Source organism: Toxotes jaculatrix, chromosome 13 (genome assembly GCF_017976425.1).
Source record: "Toxotes jaculatrix isolate fToxJac2 chromosome 13, fToxJac2.pri, whole genome shotgun sequence".
Taxonomy (NCBI): Eukaryota; Metazoa; Chordata; class Actinopteri; family Toxotidae; genus Toxotes; species Toxotes jaculatrix.
In genome coordinates this window covers 7,440,847-7,462,089 of record NC_054406.1, presented here as the reverse complement: position 1 = coordinate 7,462,089, position 21,243 = coordinate 7,440,847, and the positions used below count along the sequence as shown (strand labels likewise).

The 21,243-nt window shown below is 39.9% G+C and overlaps 2 protein-coding genes across 2 annotated transcripts; both read left to right on the top strand.

The window, feature by feature from the left end:
- The first annotated feature begins 2,046 nt into the window (after positions 1 to 2,046).
- Positions 2,047 to 4,413, top strand: LOC121192493 (ictacalcin-like). Its single transcript, XM_041054250.1, has 3 exons — positions 2,047 to 2,155; positions 3,685 to 3,830; positions 4,111 to 4,413. Exons 2-3 carry the CDS (start codon positions 3,693 to 3,695, stop codon positions 4,252 to 4,254), a joined length of 282 nt encoding a protein of 93 aa, XP_040910184.1. The 5' UTR covers positions 2,047 to 2,155; positions 3,685 to 3,692; the 3' UTR covers positions 4,255 to 4,413.
- Positions 4,414 to 5,749: 1,336 nt separating this feature from the next.
- On the top strand, positions 5,750 to 19,602 carry snx27a (sorting nexin 27a). The gene is made up of 13 exons (XM_041054139.1): positions 5,750 to 6,145; positions 8,807 to 9,032; positions 9,237 to 9,429; positions 9,849 to 9,913; positions 10,633 to 10,737; positions 11,029 to 11,107; positions 11,415 to 11,578; positions 12,848 to 12,937; positions 14,107 to 14,256; positions 14,489 to 14,617; positions 14,930 to 14,989; positions 15,158 to 15,206; positions 16,297 to 19,602. The coding sequence occupies exons 1-13, from the start codon at positions 5,835 to 5,837 to the stop codon at positions 16,365 to 16,367; spliced, it is 1,692 nt and encodes a 563-aa protein (XP_040910073.1). The 5' UTR covers positions 5,750 to 5,834; the 3' UTR covers positions 16,368 to 19,602.
- Positions 19,603 to 21,243: the final 1,641 nt, after the last annotated feature.

The following is a 21,243-nucleotide window of genomic DNA, read 5'->3' as shown; positions in this document are numbered from 1 at the left end:
CCCACAAAAATATTCAAAGAAATATTAACAATCCTAACAATATATTTAAAAAAAAAAAAAAAAGAACCTTCTTTTTGATTGGTGGTCAAAACTGTCTGAGGGGTTGTCTTTTGGGAAAGCACACTTGGAAAATCTACTTTCTTTTCAGTGTATGTCTGCTTCACCACTAGATGGCATAAGAGCATAATTGTAATCATAACTTTGGCCATGAATTTGATAAAACCGCTCCAGCTGTTCTGCAAATAGTCACATATGAATCACATCTGGAAACTGATATGGACCATTGTTTCCATGGATACTCTCTCACAAATTTGAGTGAGTAAGATGGGGAAAGAAAACGACATGAAAAAAAAAATATTGACCAATGTTTTCCGGGCTGGGAAAAACTACACTGCAATGTAAAAAAAATATAGCAAATTGTGTTTTCCATTAAAAATTCATCTGTAGAAGACATGGGTGGTGGTGAGCGTGACTTAACTTTTCATCTATAATCTGTACTCTACTGGACTTTGACTGAAGTTGTTAATTAGAGGCCAAAATAATTGTGCCCTGATCAAAGAGAAGAGACAGGAAAAGACCTTTGATAACTAACTCAAAGTCACACAACAGACCACACACACATAGAAATAAACATGCACAGAGAGTTGCCACAGTGCTGATTTTTTTTGGTCTCTGAATTCTGGTCTCTGCAGAATGACTCATGAGCTTCAGGGACATGACTGTGAGTCACAGCCTCCACCACAAAATTGCAAGGAAGAGTGGACCTACTCAAGACCATAACAATCGACGCTCACTGAGTCACTGTGCCTAACGTTTTCATTTTAGAATCGTGCGTATCAAACCATTAAGTAAAAATAGAAAAAAGTCAATTACACACACAAAAACACCAGAAATTAGCCAGTACAACATACAATTAAATGTCCTCTGATACACGAGTGGATAGGAAAGAAATCCACATTTAACTTAAAACATGCATAACTGTTCATTTCTTTGGTCTTTGAATTTGGGAGTAAGTCTTTTGTGAACGACATAGCATCTGAATCCTCACATTTCTCCTAACTTCATCTTTAGAAAAGTCAGAGAAATTATCCAAATTTATTTGGGATTTGTTGCACAGAGCTACTGTATATGACAAATTTGTAAAGTGATGACAAAGAGGTGCAGGTGAAAACCTGGAAAAATTAAATATGATAAAAGACAACTCTTTAAACTTCATGCTTTTTTTTTGCAGATGAAGCTCTAGCATTTGTCTCATGACCCCACCATCCAGAATCTTGAAAAATTAGTGTTTGCAAAGGTCAGTGCTACGGTGTATTACACAAATTGTCGATTTTAGGATTAACAAAAGTGACCTGTAAAACGAGCAGCTGTATTTGACTACGTCATTACAAAAAAAGATTCAGTTCACATAGTAATTGTTGAATTTCTCCTTTCATCAGCTTCCAAAACAAGAGTCTTCAATGTAGAAGAAAAATGTAGAAAAATAAAATGTAGTTTTCCCTGAAATAAAATCATCAGACTATTTATTCAGTAGAATGTAGATAAGGCTGACAAGAAATTTAACAGTAAACATAAAATCTGTAACTCCTCAAATACATCGCATCAAAGAAAGTAAAACACATTTTTAGCGCTGTTACATGACTAAGTTGGCTTTAATTATATTGTAGCTGTAACAAGAATGAAGCGTTTTTGCTTTCAAAAACTCAGCCTTAAAGGCACATCACACTCCTAGTCTTCATATATTCTATATGTCTCACACTCTCTGCACTCATTTCAGATTCTTGAGATCATGACATTAATTTGGTTACTGTAATGAATTATGCAAATTTTCAGCATTTTGAAAATCCTTCCTGAATGCATACATGCATTGTATATCATATCAGACTCCCTAACAACGGTTCATGAGTAATCATCAACTGTTTGTGGGTAATTCTCTAAGCAACAGTACATAAGTCCAGTGTTTCTTAACTTACGAAAACTTGCAGGACATGGAGAGGAGGGGAAGGATTGAATGGCTGAAGATGAAAGGGGCATTATGGAGGGAGGGATAGTGGGTGTGGTGATGTATAAAGCACCCTCTGCATCCATTTCCAGCACCACTACAGCTCCTCCAAGACTGAGTTTCACTCTCTAAGCTCCTTAAATCTCAACCTTGGTGAGTAGAAAATCATAACAATATCATTTTGTTTGTTGTCATTTTATTTACAGTGATCTCTGACTTTAAAAAAAATGCACCAAAACTCTTTTCAAAGGAAAGTTTTTTTGAATGCAATACATTTTGTGTCATTCTAGTCAGTGTTTTGTGTGAGATTGAAAAATAGCACAAAAGTATTCAAGAACTGCAAAGTTACAAGCACTGTGTGTATTTTTGAGCCAACTTCTCTTCATTGCCTGTGAAACTTGCAAAAATGCAACAGACATAGCTCATTTTGCTCCGGTGGCAATTTTTTTTTGCTAACTTTAACCTCAAATGACCTTTAACTGATGTATTGCACATTCAGAAGTGCAGTTACCTTAGATTCTTACTTTTAATTGCAACTAATTGCAAATTAAACATCTGAACAGTGGTAGGGTATTTGTTTTGTGCTGTCTTCCTCCACAATTCCCATCTGTTTACAAGCTCTCCGATGTCACAAGTTCTTCAGCTTACCCCACCCCAGAGAGTGAACAGCATTATTTGAGTCAGAATGCAACCAGAACTCACTCGTGGACTCTGTGTAAAAAACATTTTTCAGAGAGACAGGGTTAAGAGACCAGACATCCGACATCACTACTGGGACTTTAATCAAGTCTTGACCTGCTTTCTTTCAGCTCAGTTACCTGGAGAGATTCAGCTGTTGCCATAACAATGCCCTGTGTCACTCGGCAGAGACGCTGTGTTAGAGACCAGTGACATGGGGAAAAACGAGTGGCTGGGCCCTGGTGGAAACCCAGGGTTTATTTTTATCTTGCTCCATGGAAAACTCAAAGAAAAACACGGGCAGAGACAAAAGCAATGATGTCAACCACTGGTCGATGCTTCAGAAATCTTAATGAATGAAATTTGTATGCATTACTTTATGTTGATATTTTGCTACTACATGCATATGCATAAATTCATACAGCTAATTAAACTGTAGCAGGAGAAATAAGCAAATGGCCAACGCTGGCACAATAGTGAAGCAGACTTATAACTACATGCCAGGTTTTTAAAAGCAATGCTTGACCATAAAATTAAATTAAATTAAATTAAATTAAATTAAAAAAAATAGAACTTCTACCTTAACTGAATAAATCTGTTCTATCCCCATTTTACCAAACAGTCCCTGTACTCCTCTTGCTTTCCGTCCTCTGCAACCACTCCTTCGAGCTCTTGATATAAACGATATCCTTTGTTAGCATTTCAGATTTGACCACAATACCACATGATCCGTTACAATGTGCGTCATTGAAAGCTAACAGACAGACTTAGCCTCTAGATGGAGTCATGGCAGCTTTCAATGAGAACCTAAACTTTGAGCAACTTCTTCAGTCAGTCCATCTGAGGATATGTGACAAATACTAGTCAAACTGACCTGAATCCATGCCATCACAAGTGTAAACTTTCTGATGATAACCAACACATGATGGCAATCAACACAGGGACGAATTGTATGTATCACTGTTCAACTCTTTATTCTTTTTTTTGTTTCTGTCCTCTTGCAGCTGTCATCATGTCAGACGTCCAGCAGGCTATGGCCCTCCTCATCACTGCCTTTGACAAATATTCTGGCAAGGAGGGGGACAGACACACTCTGAGTAAGGCAGAGCTGAAAGAGCTGCTTGAGAATGAATTTGGAGAGCTGCTGGGGGTGAGTGACCTCTGGCCTCTCTCTGTCTCAGTCCTGTACACTCAAATGGAAGCATGACTACACCAGCTTACGTGTAAAGCTTTATATGCTGAGTGGTAAATGCACAAACATTGCAGTATTGCAATATGAAATATATGCATCTGGTTGGACACAAGTCCAGCAACAATTCCTCCCTGTTTTATGATTACTGCAGGTGAAGCTGAGAACTACAACTAATGTCTTAAAATAAAAGGAATCATTTGTATGTCAGAAGTTTGTTAACGTTTTTTCTTACCTGCAGAAAGCCAATGACAAGGCAGCAATAGACCGCATCTTTAAGGACCTGGACACAAACAAGGACAATAGTGTGGACTTCCGTGAGTTTGTCACCCTGGTGTGCTGCCTCACTCAGATGTGCCACGAGTACTTCATCGGCAAGAAATAGGAATCCCAGCGCCACCTTGGGGCCAGCACAGAGAGGTGCCTTTCTGTGAAAGCTGTTCTGATGAAGAAATAAATATTTACTACTGCTTGAAGGCACAAACAAAAAATATACATGTGATTGTAGTGAAAAATGAAATAAACTTCCTTTTTCTTTGAAACACTTGAGTTGTCCACATTGTGTGGTATTACATGTGCCAGTATTGGACAGCTGCACAAACATATCTTGTAACATAACTATGTAACTTTTGAGATAACAAATAACACAAATTTCCTCTTACAACTGAAATGTTAAAATCTTTCTTTCACTGTCTACTCTTGTACAATCAGCTTCTTTCATCAACATTCATTTTTTTGGACTAGTCTAGTTTCCATATTGGTGATGTGTTTTGTCTACTGGGGCAGTGGTAAGCTTAGCCACCAATATTCTTGATGCATGATGATGCATTTTGGCAATAATGAGTAATTATGTGTCTCAAGGACAGGCAAGCAAGCAGTGTTCATTCCAGTCAAATACAGATTGGAGGAGATTTCACAGATTACTTCTCCCTCTCCAATTAAAATTAGCAATCAGCACCTCTATTGCACCACTGCTGGTTCCTGTTATGATGGATTACATAAAATAACATGCCACAAGGCACAATAATATCATTGTTTGGTATCAGTTTTTAACTGTGTCACAAGACAGCAAATCAGCCTGTGACAAAATGAGAAATCGAGAGAAAGACAAAGAGACAGGGGAGAGAGAGAGAGGCAGAAAAACTATTCTAGGGAACCTACTAGAGACACCTCAGTCTATACAGATATTAAATATGTTGCATTATTACTTCTTTAGATGAAAACCCCAATGTCCTCTGAACATTAGAGAGGAACAGAGTCTTTTGTAGCATTAAAAGCTTGCTTTAAAGAGAAACAGCTTATTTCTGTATTGCACCAAAGTTAACAGGTTCATTCACGTTTTCAACTCCTCTGCAGATAGATCATTGTTTAATAACACTTGCTACTCAGTTTGTGTAAAAGAAGGGATGATGTAAAATTAGATTTGAAAACAAGACTGAATGGTAATTTGTAAAACAAAAAAAGAAAAAAGTTTCTGTGTATGTATGTATGTATGTATGTAATGTATGTAAAAATGTATATCTTTAACTGTAATTTCTGTCATCTTACTTTTACTTCCACTACTTTTTGTACTAAGATCAAAACAAAAAAGCTTAAAAACAACCCCCCCCCCCCCCCCCCCCAAAAAAAAACAAAAAAAAAAACAAAGTTGCTTGTAGATATATAAAAAATGTGCTGATAGATTTACAACTTAATACAATCAATAAACCTGTTACTCGTCGTATCACATTAACATATAACGTACACAATGTTAAAGTGATAAGTTAACACTGAGACAGACCACACTTTCGGTGACGCCTCCGGGAGGTCACGTTGTGTGGCCGTGTCTCGTGACGCTTCCTAGGGGCGGGTTATCAACAACAGAGTCAGTCTGTGGAGCTAACGTAACCGAGGGACAGAGCTCGAGTGTTGTTTTGAATTTGCTAGAAGACACCGACAGACGGGGGGGTAGGGTTTGTGAATAAGATGGCGGATGTAGGAGGCGATGAAACTCGGTCGGCTCTCCCTTCGGCATCCCGTAACGGTCCGGTTGTCGGTTCGTCGGCGGGCACCACGGGCCAGAACGCAGCTACGGCAACGTCAGGTCCGCGGGTTGTGAGAATTGTCAAGTCGGAGTCCGGCTACGGGTTCAATGTTCGCGGTCAAGTAAGTGAAGGAGGACAGCTTCGGAGCATCAACGGGGAACTGTACGCTCCTCTTCAGCATGTCAGCGCTGTTTTGCCCGGAGGTGCGGCGGACCGAGCTGGGATAGCCAAGGGTGACCGGATCCTGGAGGTGTAAGTCAGCTTCTATCCGTTCAGTGAAGCCTGGGACTTAGCAAGTCAGGCTAGCTAGCTAGCTATCGGGTTTAGCCCGTGTGGATGTAGCTTCGAGCATGTGTTAACATTAGCCGTCTTCGGTGTATAACGCTACGTCACTTGTGTGTTATGACAACAAAAGTAGTCGTTTCCATACCTGACTAGTTATTTATCCAGTTTACGGGCATTTGTATGTTGCTAAGAAGTCAGGGGTGTAGCTTCACCAAGCTAACGCTAGTGAGTTAACTAGAAGGCTAACCAGCTTACATAAGTTGGACAACAGGCTGTGCATGTTGATTAGCTTTAGCTAGCTAGCGAGCCAGGTAGTCTTGTTTAGCTAGCTTTTTGCGCAGTAACTGCTTCAGCATAGTTGTGAGGGCGAATTTAAATGACAGCTTTGTTGACATTGCATTGTCATATTCATAATAGTGGATGTGTGTATTTTGACTCTGACCAAAGACAGTGGATGGCGGTGTTGTCACTCGGATTCAACATCATATGGTGTTAGTGTGCGCTTCTTGTCTTGAAGAGAGACCTCTTGACAGGCTAGCCTGAATAGCTATGCCATAGCTATAGCTATGCTGTTTACATGGGACAATTTTGAATGCTGTGCGTTGTTTTTGTCCTTTATCGCTATCATTGTCCTGGAATGGTTTTGATAAACATGGCTGCATCCTGGAGACATCTTGAAGACGTGTTTTTTTGTTTTTGTTTTGTTTTTCTAATTTGATCAAACTCTCTGTCATGCCAGAAAAGTCGGGGGCGAGTGAGCTGTCAGTCTCTCCCTAAAAGAGTCCTAGATGAAAATAACTTGCTTGTTCAAAGTTTATTCTAATCTTTAACTTTTAGCAGATGTGTAACAGTAATTTTAAATAGAAATAATGTCCCTAATAGAGCTATTTTCAAAGTGTGAAAGGAGTTGCATGTTAATGTTAAATAACTATGTACAATTCACACAGTTATGTTACTTAGAAGTCTCAGTGTATTTGTGGCCCAGTATAAGCCTTAAAGTCGGGATCTGAGTGAAAACATGTTGTACATGTTGTGAGCCTGACCATGGGCTAAACTTAGAAAAAGGGAGAACAGAAACAGAAAACAAGGAACCGTGACCATACTTCTAGCTGCTGAGGCATTGTAAAGGTTTTACCTAACCTGTTCATTCTCAGTTTTAACAGCTAAAGCGCTCTCTAGTCACATGACAGGCCCAGTTCTTATCATGTGACTAGTTAACCAGCTGAACCTCAAAGTAATCATCTGGTTAAGTATGTCATATGTCAGCATTTTACTTCAAAGTTGTTTGAACAAGGAAAGGGAACCGCCTGTTTCATTTGTGATAACCATCTACCGTGTAGTATTTCTTGGATGACTCTTTTTGAGTGTAGTTTGTGTAGAGCGTCAGATATTTTCTAGTCAACTTAAAATAACAAAGAGAACGAAGAACTGCTTGGTGTGCTCTTTACAGGAGGAAGTAGTGTAGAGGTTCTTTAAAGTTTCACCTTAGTGGTAAGCTGATCAATCAGTTGGCTGTAACAGTAGTGTTGAGACAAAAACACCTCCCTTTAACTTCATCTTTTTGCACACTCCACACCCCCAATTTTGTTTTGAAGTTCAGTAACTAAGAAGACTGCGGTCATGTCAAACTGTATTCCCACAATACAGCCAGCTCTTCTCATCACCTTTTGTTTATATTGTTTTTCACTACCCACTCTTGTCCCATTTGCCTATCTATGTTACTACACAAATATACACAGTAATGGAGACATGGCATATAGTGTGCAGACCTATGCTTGTGCTCTTGCTCGCTCCCTCCTCACTCCCTCATGTGTCTGTCCTGCTGTTTCTCATTGGAAGATTAGCAGAGACACCTGATGCTGGTGCCATCTGGCTTTGGCAAAGCCAAGAAGGGAGGTGTCTCGCAGCACCAAAGGAAAGGGAGACTTTAGAGCTGACCTGGTTACTCTGCATGTCCAACATTGTGTTTATCAGTGGAGGACAAAATATGAGACGTTAGCACATTATAATAGGCCAATGCACAGGAAACATATTTGCAGTGTTTTTAAAAAATGTTTAATCATGTGTTGCAGATCTGTGATTAAAATGCCATCATTGTTATTATTATTATTATTTTTAGGGATCCACATATCTGAATCAATTGCCAATGCTGCTTTTATTAAGTAGAACTGTTATCAACTACCACATTAATTTCAGTTTCCTTATCAGCAGTTATAAAATTTCCACTAGCGGTTGCATTCAGTCAAATCAGGCCAACGACTCAGTTTTTAGTGCCACAGCCTGGCCTCAGGTTACCTTACATAAAACTGATTACTCGCTGGATTTAAATGTGGGGAAATGAGGGCACCAGTATCAGCTATCAGCCATTTGATATCGGGAGATACCCCAAGTTGAAATATTTAAAAAAAATTGTATTATTATATGCGCTTCACAAATTTCACACCATATTAGCATGGTAAATGTCCAGTCAGGCCCTGCTGTGGTCAGTGCTGAATGCTTGGTCTGTTCACAGATCATCTGTTATGTTGAAATTTTAATTCATCATGTGAAAAACAGTGGGGAAGATGTTTTAAAACTCCTAGCTCACTTTCTTTTCTTTATATTTCTCTTGCTCTCACTTTCCTCCAGTAATGGGGTGAGCGTGGAAGGTGCCACCCACAAGCAGGTAGTTGACCTGATCCGTGCAGGGGAGAAGGAGCTGGTCCTGGCTGTGCTCTCTGTTCCACCTCAGGAGGCTGACGGACTGGAGGGAGGAGAGGATGTTCAACCAAACTATGACTATAGTGACAAGCAGGCCGTGCCCATTTCCATTCCCACATACAAACACGTAGAGCAGCACTCAGAGAGATTTGTGGTGAGTGGTAATTTGACACATTAGCTTAGATTTTTTGTTCTTGAAATAGCCTCTTGTGGCTGCCCTTATAGGCGGGAAATTTGCATATTTGTAAATAGAAAATGTCTTTCCTGTGAAATTCTAAAAAAAATTAACTATTGCATACAAACTTTTCATCCTGTCAATCCTCTCTAATGCCTTTCTGTTTTATTTCACCAACCAAAGGTGTACAATGTGTACATGTCAGGTAGACAACTGTGCTCAAAGCGCTATCGAGAGTTTGCCATCCTGCATCAGAATCTAAAGAGGGAGTTTTCCAACTTCAACTTCCCGAAGCTTCCTGGAAAATGGCCCTTCTCCCTCTCCGAACAGCAGCTGGATGCTCGTCGTAGAGGCCTGGAGGAATATCTTGAGCGAGGTAGGCTGATTTGGAAAGGTCACCCGTGTAAATAATAACCTGCTTGTGTGTTGATCTTCGGCATGGGCAAAGACAAGACTTTTCTGTTAGCAATCCATTTGTAATTTGAGAAGAATTGCAGCTCTATTGTAAAAGGCTGAAGTCTAAGTACGTGTATTTAGACCCAACAAAATCCACAATTAATACAATACAAAATACAAAAAAGAGGAATTATTTAGTGTATACATGCAGAAATCATTTTGTTAGAATAGAAAATAGGCCAAGCACTGACTTTGGTCAGATTTTCACTTTACATGGAAAATACTGTAAATCTGAACACATCATACAAGCACAGTTACATTTAGCAGTCCTCTGTGTATTATTTTGGGACCCCAACCCTCAACCTGTTTCTCTCCATCCTTGTCTGGTTTTGTGTCTAGTTTGCTCTGTGCGGGTGATTGGTGAGAGTGACATCATGCAGGAGTTTCTCTCTGAATCAGATGAGGTAGGCATCCCGTTTACTGTTGTTCTGATACTGACTGTACTAGATTAGGATGTATCTCTTTCTATGTGATGTTTGATTCTGAGCTTTGCAAAGTTGTAGCTTCAAGTGATGAAACTTTTTCTGCAAATCTTTCAAAAGTTTCTATGGTGTACAACTTGCACAGCACTGCAGGACAGTACAGCTGTTTATTACCCTATCTGATGTGCCTTTCCCAGTTGAGTCAGGTTTAGTTTTTCATTTTAGAAGTTCTCGTAGGTGGCATGAGGGCTATTCCATGTATGAATTTGAGCCTTTTCAAGAGAATCTTAAGGAATTTAATTAATTTGTGAATGTATTTATTTAATCACCTCTGGTCTGTGGCTGTGGGGTTTCATTACTTGAAAGTAGCTGGTTGGCAGTCCTGTCTGCCAGCCTGAAAATCAGTCAGATAGTTAATTGCATTGCTGTACCAGTGTTTTGAGAAATTACAATAGCAAAACAAAAACAATTCTGCACTCAAAAAACACACTTTGGAGGATTTGGGCGTCTTACCGATAGTAGTTCTGCTTTTATTATGTATTGTTTTTTTGTGGATGTTTTTCTTTCTGATGTTCCTGATGTACTTATCCGTGATTCACAACAAGCACGTACATACACTCTCATACAGCAGGCCTTTGTGAATGCACACGAGTTAACACAGCTCTACAGCTGTTTTCATTATGTTTTGCTTTACTGTGCAGAACTACAATGGAGTGACAGATGTTGAACTGCGGATAGCCCTGCCAGATAAGACCACCATTTCTGTCAGAGTTCGCAAGAACAGTACAACAGACCAGGTGTACCAGGTAAGATCACATGACATCTGTTGGAATTATGCCGTGATACAGCTACATTGAACGGGTTATTACCCCTTTGTTCAAACAGCTGTATTAATTGTGTGAATTATAACACTGAGGATTGCAAAGTAAAATCATGTCTGTGATTAATGATATTCTGTAGGTGTAAAACACATGTTTATACAGAAAGTAAGAACGAATGCAGGCAGATTTCATTAAAGACAAACTTTCATGTCATAGTGTAAAAGAAATTCTCAATGTTTTTCTTACATAACTGACTCTGTAATGCTCTTCCTGTAGGCGTTAGTGATGAAGGTTGGAATGGACAGTATTATGGCAAGCTACTTTGCCCTTTTTGAGGTCATCAACCACTCCTTTGGTAAGAACTCTGTGTATTTGATGGTTCTGAGTGTTTCACAGGGAAATTTAGCTGAATTTTTAACCCACTCCCATGTGTTTAAGTTAACTTTATTGCATAGCCCCTAGCTTTCTAAATAAAGACCTGTATCATCCCTCTGGTGTGTTTAATTCATTGGGCCTAGGGGTCTGTGCGCAGTTTTGGGCAGCAAGGGCAGGTAATTTGGTACAGGCTATAATGAATTATATTTTTAATGACTAAACAGACACCCCCACCCCCGTTCTTCATCCCCCTCACTTTTTAAAAAAATTTTTTTTATTTGTTGCAGTACGGAAGCTGGCGCCTAATGAATTTCCCCATAAGCTTTATGTGCAGAACTACACGTCGGCAGTGCCGGGGACTTGCTTGGCGCTCCGCAAATGGTTGTTCAGCTTCCAGGAGGAGGAGTTACTCAGAGACAACCCACTGGCGCTGCACTACTGCTTTCACCAGGTAATAATAATAATTATATCCCACTTGCCATGAACCTAAGGGAACCCTGCACAAAAACTGATCTTCTCTTTTCTCAAGGAGTTGATATACTCCTTTCTGGGGATCAAATGTCATAATTTTTAGTATTTTGACATAATTAGAGAAATTTACTGTATTGTTGTACTCAGCAATTCACTAAATGCTGGTCTCAGAATCTTCCAAAGCTCCGTATAGTTAATGTCTACAGTTAAAAATCTGCTTTTACTGTCTATTTTCATATATCCATAGTCAGTGTAAAAGGTTCACTCATCCAGGATCAGGGTATGCCTGTGAGGCTGTCCAGCCTTCCTAGACAATGAACACAATATGACTGTATTTTATCTAATGACGACAAAATTGATGGACCAAAGATATAACAACTTCAAAGTTGTCTTCTGTAAGGCCAATTTCCCAACATGCTTTGACATGACAACAAGCAAAGCCTGGCTCAGTGGTAGTTGAATTCTTTCCAGTTAGGAGTGTGTCAGCAAATATTTATGTAATTTAACTGTTTTTTTTTTGTGTGTGTGAGAGCCATGGACACAGAGGTTTTAACAATACCTGCAACTGACATTCTAACTAAAATCAAATCCTAGTTAAAATATGAAGCTACTACCTGGAAGTCACATCACAGATGACATCCTGAGTCTGAAACAAATAGCTGAGAGCTTTGAAATGCCACCACTTGTTCACTTAATCAGGAAACAAGAGAGCCATGATAGTCTACAAGCCAGTGAAACTCTTTGACGTTTTTTGAAGCATAGTGCAAGTGTGAACTAGATAAAATAATCCTCTAATGCAAATGCACTAAAAATAGCCATAGCACAAGCAGCAGCCTACAGGCTGTCCGAAGACCAATAAAGGTCACTACCTGAAGCATTTTAGGCATGTGAGGTTCAGCGGTGTCCTATTAAGATAATTTCTGTTGGAAAAGTCAGCACGTCAGCACTTGCACTCATTTTTTTTTCTATTTTTCTCTTTATTGTATTCACCATTTAGTACATATGCATGTGGACAGAATGGATATACTAACATACAAAGGTTAAGTAAAACATCAACAACCTGTTTAAAGTGTACACAGGAATGTTATTGCTGTAACTGATTGAACTCAGTTTCTTGAGGCAGAATGTCTTATCCTCTAAATGTTTTAATGGACAATTATTTTTGTTCTGTGACCTTAAACGATAAATGGTGTTGTATCTCTTCATGCCACCCTTACCCCCCCATTCATCCCACCCCTCGTCTGTCCAGGCATTGGATGATGTGAAGAAGGGATTCATAAAAACAGAGGACAAATCCTACCAGCTGCAGAAACTGGCAGAGCAGCGCAAGATGGCCACGGTCAGTCCCACAAACCAGTCTTTGTTTGGGGAGGGGATTGGGATGACTGCACTTTTTGCCTGCTGACCAGAGCCATCACCAAAACATTACCAAGTAAAAATGGACTGAAAAGTAAAGAGACCCTTTCACACGTTAGAATACATCCTTGTATGGTGCAAACAGAGATAAAGCCACTGAGTTTATATTGATGCTTGTAGAACATTAAGTGAAAGTGTGAGAGCTTTTGTCTGTAAACTCTAACTACATTCAAAACTATGTAGCCACTGGCAGAGCAGCAGCATTTCCAAGCTTTTAAAGCGCAACCTTAAATAATTGAAAGCAACACTCATTTACATGTACTTCAGTGAGCTGATTGATGATGAAGTCCAAATTTGCACAAAAAGTCAGAATTTGCATGAAAAAGACACAGGGCAGTGAATGTAGTGGTATCGCAACGTAGTGGAATGAAAGGAAGGATTATTACTCATAGCAGTAAATAGTAGTTGAAGTAATTCTTTCAGATTCAGAGTCAAACTGAACATTACTGCTTTCCTTTTTGTATTATAAACTGAAATGTTAAGCCAGTTAAGCCGGTTTTCACAGCTTAACAGTTGCTTTTTGTAAATTTAAACACAGAGCATGTTTCTCATAAACTGAAGCAATATTTACAGTGGCCCCTAAGGACAAAGCACACACAAAAGTAAAAGCGCAAACATTCAGGGAAATTAATACGAAAACACATACAAACAGGGAAAACACATGCAACAGGAAGCACTACACCGGACGTGTTCTGGGATGCTAGGGGTAGTGTTGGGCTCAATTTTGATTAACTGCAGCATTATAGATACCTTTCCCTGCCCATCAGATGTTATATGCCTAATCTAACTTATCCCTTTATAAAGTTTGGATGTTTCTTTAGGTGAGAATATAACCATTTAGATTTCAAATATGTGGTCAGTTTATCCAAATAATCCTTTGGTAGTTTACCACCAGTGTACAACTTCTGGTTGCAAGTGTCTTCGTATTTATTTACCTGAATGTTTATGCTTTCAGTCTTGTATATTGTAGTGTAGTTGGGAGTAGGCAGGAACTCTGGTCACAGCCCAAACTCCTAACTCGGGTTTTAGAGTAATTGAAACTTGGAACCTTGACCTTGTTTACTGATAGTAATAGTGATTTTTGTCTGTTAGTACCTGAGCCTGTTGCGGACATGTGAGGGCTACAATGAGGTGGCGTTCCCCCACTGCTCCTGTGACTCCAGGAGGAAGGGACACGTCATCACAGCTATCAGCATCCATCACTTCAAGCTGCACGCTTGCACTGAGGATGGCACGCTGGAAGTAAGTGTTCGCCTGCTCTAGTTCGTGAAAAAGTGTAGAAATACATTAATTAATATTATGATTGTTTCATGGATATACAGTTTTTGTTTCTACTTGCATAATAAAATCAAAGCATTCCTAAATTTTCCTGAACAGATTTCCCAAATACTGAATTGTGAATCAAACCACTGCTAAGCTAAACATTTATACTATGTATGCACAATGCTTACCTGCTGTCAACTCTCTTCTTCAGAACCAGGTGATAGCTTTTGAGTGGGGGGAGATGCAGCGCTGGGACACTGATGAGGAGGGGATGGCTTTCTGCTTCGAGTATGCCAGAGGAGAGAAGAAACCTCGCTGGGTCAAGATTTTCACTCCATACGTGAGTGTACATTCACCTGCACAGCTGTGTGACATGTTTGTCAGGCATTTTATTGTATTTGTGTATTGACTGTCTTGGAATTTGCAGTTTTTCTGCGAATGATTTTGTTAATTTTAAAAGAACAAGCTGCAAGTAATAAGTGTATGATTATACAGTCACCACACTTTCCTTTATATGTAATCAAAGCAGAGGTAGGAAGAAGCAAAGACAACTGATTTAAAAAATAAAACGCAACTTGTCCCAGTGACTTTGCAGGCTGATTGTTGGGTACTGGAAAGCTAAAGAACAATTCTGTTTGCTTTTTACTCCCAGTTTAACTACATGCACGAGTGCTTTGAGCGGGTCTTTTGTGAGCTGAAGTGGAGGAAACAGGTAAGGACCACTCCTTTCCTCTTTTATTCTGGGAAGCACATGACTCCATGCCAAGTTTGAAATTCTAAACTTAACTCATCATTACAGTCTTTCTTTGGACATACAATAAGCCACTTTGCTCAGGTCTTTGTTTAAAATTTACTGACTTATTGATTTCTTTGCTGTCAGGTTGAGGAAGAGGCATCTGACAAAGACAACAAGAACTGCAGCAACAGTGGTAAACAAGTGTTTTTTATGTATTTATTTGTCCAAAGGACAAACATATTGTGTTATGAAAAAACAATATTTTTCATAAATAAAAATATTTATTTATGAAAAAACCCCAATATTTTTCATAACACAATTGATTAAACAAAGGACTGGTTCTGAAGGGTAAGGTTAGGTTTTATCTAGGGCAAATCACAAAGAAATATGTATTCAGATGTGGTACTGAGTGGTACTTTGAATGACGGTACCCATCAAGCACTATGAATTATGCAGAAATTCCCTTTCTGGCAAAAACTAAAAGGGCACGGACAGGGAGAGGATTTCAAGTACAATATGCTACCTTATTTAATTTCTGTTTTAAAGGTAAAAATACTGTATGCATGAACACTTTACTAGTTTATCAGTAACTCCATTTCAGTGACATTAAATTATACTTGACCCTAGAAGAGGTGCATTCAGATACACTTCTATTGTTTTATCTCTTTTCTCCAGCTGCTATTGCATTATAAGGAACTGAACAAAGTGAAGGGGAAACTGCAGTAGAGAAATTTTATAGACAATTCGCTAGAGTTTCACAATGCACTTAACGGCTTAGGAAAGAGTAAATTCTCCACCATTGCTACCAGGTTGCTGAAAGGTGACATATCCTGGTGGGTCTGTGAACAAAGTGAAAAAAGTATTCAGAGTAGATTCATGTGAAGACATGTGACTTGCTGTCAGAGCCATTACAGGGAAGTTGAAACTATTTGCGCGATGTGAGACAGAACAAGACGAGCAAAACAAGTATGTTGTAGTGCAACCACAAAGTACATCTGTCTCTGTTCTTGTAACCTTTAGATTTACATTGAACAGAGACAGATAGATAACAGCTGAGGACTGAAAAGCCAGGAAGGCTGAAGAAATCAGAAATATCCAGATATAAAGCCAGGGTGATGGCATGCTACAGAGGGACCATAGAATTCATGTAACTGTGCCCAGTGGCACTGTTGCTGAGATACACTGACATCTGTGTTGTGGCACCATTTTCATTAGTCACATGATGTTCGGAAAAAAAAGCCCATCATTCAGGCTTGTTGCCCTGAACCGTCTCTCTGTTCCAGAGTTTCTGCCTCCTCTGGAGACACAGCAGAAGGGATGGCGCCACCTAGGGGGGGAGATTGCAACTTCCTAAAACCATTGGTCATCACTCGAACTAGAACTGGTCCACTTGCATCATCACAGCCACCCCAGAGAGCGCCCATCAACAAACACAGAACTGAGTGACAGACTGAGGCGATCCATGCCCCGAAAAACAAACTGGAAGTGACCAATTTGGGAAATTGGAATAGTCACACTTAAGCAAACCCAGGGATACACACAGCAAGAAGAGCAATGAAGGAAAATAAACAAAAGCCAACTTTCATGTCATTTACTAGATTTTCATAGTGTGTCTGTTGATTTCCTCCATACATCTGCCCTGTGATGTGGGCAGGGCACGAGCAATTTCTCGCCACTGGTTGAGATGTAACACATATCTACAGTGTGTGACTGGTCAGGGTTACCACAGCGCTGCAGCACCATTTGCGCAAATGGAGCACCTCGATGAAACGCCACTTGACGAGGGAGCTGACATCTGGGGTGAGATCCCGACGGTCGGGTCCCCAACACGATCGCGCGCCCTCAGCGTGGCCCTCGTCGGCTGAACTGAGCTATGACGACGAAGATGAAAACAAGAAGAGAGGGATGCAGAAAAACTGAGGTTTTTATTTCTCTCAGTTAGTGATAAAGAAAGCAAAATCATGCTTTACACTGATGCTGGACATTAACACAAAAATTAGGTTTTCTATCTGTGAGGTCAGGAGTATTCTGTCTGTCAGATAACATAGGCAGCACAAATGTAACTAACTGAAAATGGACAAGAGGGGACATTCACAATTATGTGTATGTTTAACAGTCTTACTTCCGATAAAATATAGATTAATATAAGAGCTAAAATAATTGGTTTATTGATCTAACACAATGAAATACTAACTGATTTGCATTCATGCTGTTCTTACTAATCTCCATTTACCACAGTGTCTTCTGGCCTAACCCACGCTACTTCAAAACGACTTCTGTTGGCAGTCAGCCATTAATGTCAGTATGGATATTTATTCCCCTCGCAGGTGTTTTATTGTGGTGATTTTGCAGAGCTTGGAAGTTGAGAGGAAGAGGCGTTCTCATTCTCAGGTCTGTGCAGGAGTGATCTCTGGAACAAAGGGTTGGTGGGCCAAAGCTTTGACATATTTGCGTTGCATGTTCTACAGAGGGATTGACCAACAGATGGTGAATGTTAGGATAGGGCAGGAGGTTTTTGATTGTTATATCTGTTGAGCTGCAGTTTTCTGAACAGGCAGCAGGGAGCAGCAGAGTGTAAGACAGATTTAGTTGTAGGTTTTGAAGAAATGGGAATCTTCTCAGAGCTTCTTAAAGAGTGATCCCTCGGGCTCTGTAACTCACCCAAAAGTATCCCGCTCTGCAGTTTGTCCATTAACCACGTCAGGAGGACAGATGGTGTGTGTGTGTGTGTGTGTGTGTGTGTGTGTGTGTTGTACAGAGCGTAGGTGGTGCATGAAGTTGTGTGACTGCAACCACAGGCATCAGCATGCAATGCAGGCATCTGTCTGCCTCTTACTGCTCTGAAATTGATACAGTATTAGTTGTGTGCATACACATGACGTGATTATACACCACTTTTACGACTTACACAGATTTTTTTATATGTTAAAACAGGTTTATTTGTCTTTTTTTCTGTTTTCTCTCTGTAGACGTTCAGTTTAAAACATTTTGTCTCACTTTAAGTGTGCAGAAAATAGCATCTGAATGCAGACAACGTGCGTAAACAAACCGATTTCACCTGAATGCGATAGTTTTGTCTGTCCCACTAAGGGCTAGTAGTTTGTCTCGGCCGATTCATAACTGACTCATTCTTGTCCTTCAGTCGCCTTCTGGCAGGAACGTAAACCTGAAACTGAGAGTGATGTTTGTTTTTAATTCACCCTGACATAAGGAGTTGGTTTAAGTTTCAAGAATTGTTTTTTTACAGTTAAGCTTAGCTTTCAGTTCAATAAAATGTGTATTTCATGCCTAGGTTTAGTCATAATCTTCTCTCAGTCAGTTGCCTTCGAGCAGGCTCATGTGTGTGCATGTGTGCTGTGTGTGTCCTCTGTGTTTATCATTGACATTGCTGATAAGCTTTAAGGCTCTGATTGGATGTGTCTGATGAGCTGTCGGTGTGAGAGCCAGCAAATGAAGATGGGGTTTTGTGTCTGTACGACAGCGAAGACGCCAGACAGATGGAGACAAATAGGAGGCGTCTGCCATTGTCTAGCTAACATTCAGAACCACACACATTCTTTTTCTAGCATAACACACAAATACACACACATCCCTATCTCCCTGCTACTGTGTTTGTGATTTGACAAAATTGTTAAGTGCAACATCACATGCTCTTTTGTTATTCCTGCTGTTGCCTCTGAGGACAGGCATCGGTTATACAACAACCAATAGCAATATACACCACATTGTAGTATTTTGTGTGTTTAACACACACACACACACGAGATAGCTGGATTGAAAAAGAAACTGCAATGTGCAGATTGCTGGATGGTCATTTTGACAGCCAAAGTAATAGCCAATTTAGAGATGGATGACATAAGAATTAAAGCTGTTCAACCATGATGTTTTTTTTTTCTTTGTAAGCTGTAGAGGGAGAGGCAGATAGAGGTTGTGCGATTGTGTGTGTTGGCTCGTCTGTCCTCTGCTCTTATTCTCTCCAGGTTGGTCTCCCATCATCACAGGGGGATGTGGTTGCCGTGGCAGCACCACGTTGGCTCAACACGCTCAGTGCAGCCTCTGTTCCTTTTATTCCTGTCAGCCAACTGACTCACTCCTCCCAATAATGTATTCAAAGCAGTGTTTTTTACTGTTTGATGTTTGTTCTACGTCCCTGTGGCTTGTGCTGCTGTGAATAAGCTTTTAGAGAGCTGCTGTTTTTTTTTTTTTTTATATTTTTGTGTTTCGGTTAGTCTCGTCTGCGCCAGGTGCCATCTCACGCTCGGTGTCAGTCACTGGCAGGTGTGCATACTGTCATTTGTCGTCTGTTTCTGGCAACAGTGAGATAAATGTCATAGTAGCAGTGTTTAGGTGAAAGCAGAGAGATGCCAGGAATGTTAAGAAGCATGTCTTTGTATGGCTGGCCCGTCTTTGATAGTTTTTGTTCGTCAGTGTGCACTGTGCTGTGGGCCACCTGTGTTCGTGTTTGAGATGCAGAGTTTGGAAGTGAATGATTATTTACGAAAAGGGGAATGCATTTCACATAGGACTTCACAGATAAAAAGAATGTTGGATGGTACAACAAACATGGTGGCAATAGAATAGATAATTAACTGATCCACATGATACTGAGAAAGTTTGTGTTCGTCGTGAGCGCCACTGAAATGCTCAACTAAATGATGCAGTTGCTATAGTAACACATCAGTTTTCTGAGTCTCATTTTACCAGATCAGCCCTGGTTTCCATAACGTCATTCAGTGGCAGGTATTGTGTAAGATCTTTACTGTTGGTTCAGCTTCTACAGCATTTCACATGCTCACACTCCAGTGTTGGAAGTGGTGTTTAGGATGAGGTTGAGTCTATTTCCTTTGACACTGTTGGTTCGGTGAGCCACTGCGTTTGTCTCATCATCATTTAGTGTAGTCTTGATGTCCGTCGACCTCTGGAACACACGTCTGGCTTGGAGGGCATTAGCAGCTGGCTTTTACATTTCAGCTGACGTGTCTTACTTATGACTAACATGAAGGGTGGATGTAAGTGCTGTTTATAAAGTGTTAACCGTTGTGTAATTATTTTCTGTTCATTGCTTTGAAACACAGGGCTTTTCCATGACAAGTAGGCAGCGACGTTAATTAAAAACCTAAGTCTTGTTTGTCTGTCTTCAGCATAACCTGTAAATAGCTGTTTTAAAAAGAAAAAAGATAATATCCTTTGGACAAAATGCACTCTTGTTTCTCCAACTCAAAACTTTTATTTATTTAAGCAGAAATTATAAAGATTGGGGAAATTATAGTGTACAACGCGGGAGCCACCTTCGATCATTAATTTTGTGCGTGGGGAGCGGCTGTATGGAGGATTAGCTAACCACACAATGAAACAAGCTGTTTAAAAGAAAAGCAGTGTTGCATTTACTAAGAATCATCAATTAACACCTGATGCAGAACTAGGCTACACAATGGAGAGTTTTATATCTAAAAAAAACCACACACAAAGGTTTACTAACCAATTTAAGAGAAAGGACAAAAAGGTTTGAAAATGTTGTGTAGAGTAATAAATTGTAACAATATTTTAAATAAAGTTATATATTGGGAAAAAATGCCAGTCTTCATTTATTTACTCTTTCCAGGTCATAAAATGGGCTCATTTTCTTTATGTGGGCAGTAATCTGAATCCGCTTCCAGTAGGATTTTTACCAGCTGTTAAATGATAAAGCACTCAGGTCGTGTCTATCAATGTATGGATTCTCATCCTGTCCGGTGAGACCTGGCCAATGTCAAGACTGTAAAGACATAGAGAGATAGAGCTACAGCAGTGCTCGTCTGGGACCAATTAACTTCTTGAAGGAAAACGACAAGTGCACCTGATAAGGTTTTAATGTCTTTAAATTCGAATTGGCCAAAATGTCACAGCCATGCTGAATATATTGCTTTAATGAGAGTTGCTTTTGTGAGCTGCCAAGCAAGGTGATGGCAGAGTCTAATTCATACACTGTCTTCTGTCTCAATGTTTACCTTAACCGCTTCCCCTTTTGCAGAGATAAGTCCTGTAATTTGTGCGTGGGTGGGAGGCCGGCCTTTATGCAAATGCAGTTCATATTGAGTCGCTGGTGGTCTAAATCTTAAGAGCAAAATTGTTTGGCACCGTATAACTGAGTTAAGGGCCTTAAGCTGATTTGACAGTGATTTTTGTTTTTCTCAACACTTCTAACTTCACTTCACAGCCTGCTGGATGAGAAGTGAAGGAGGCCTGATCAT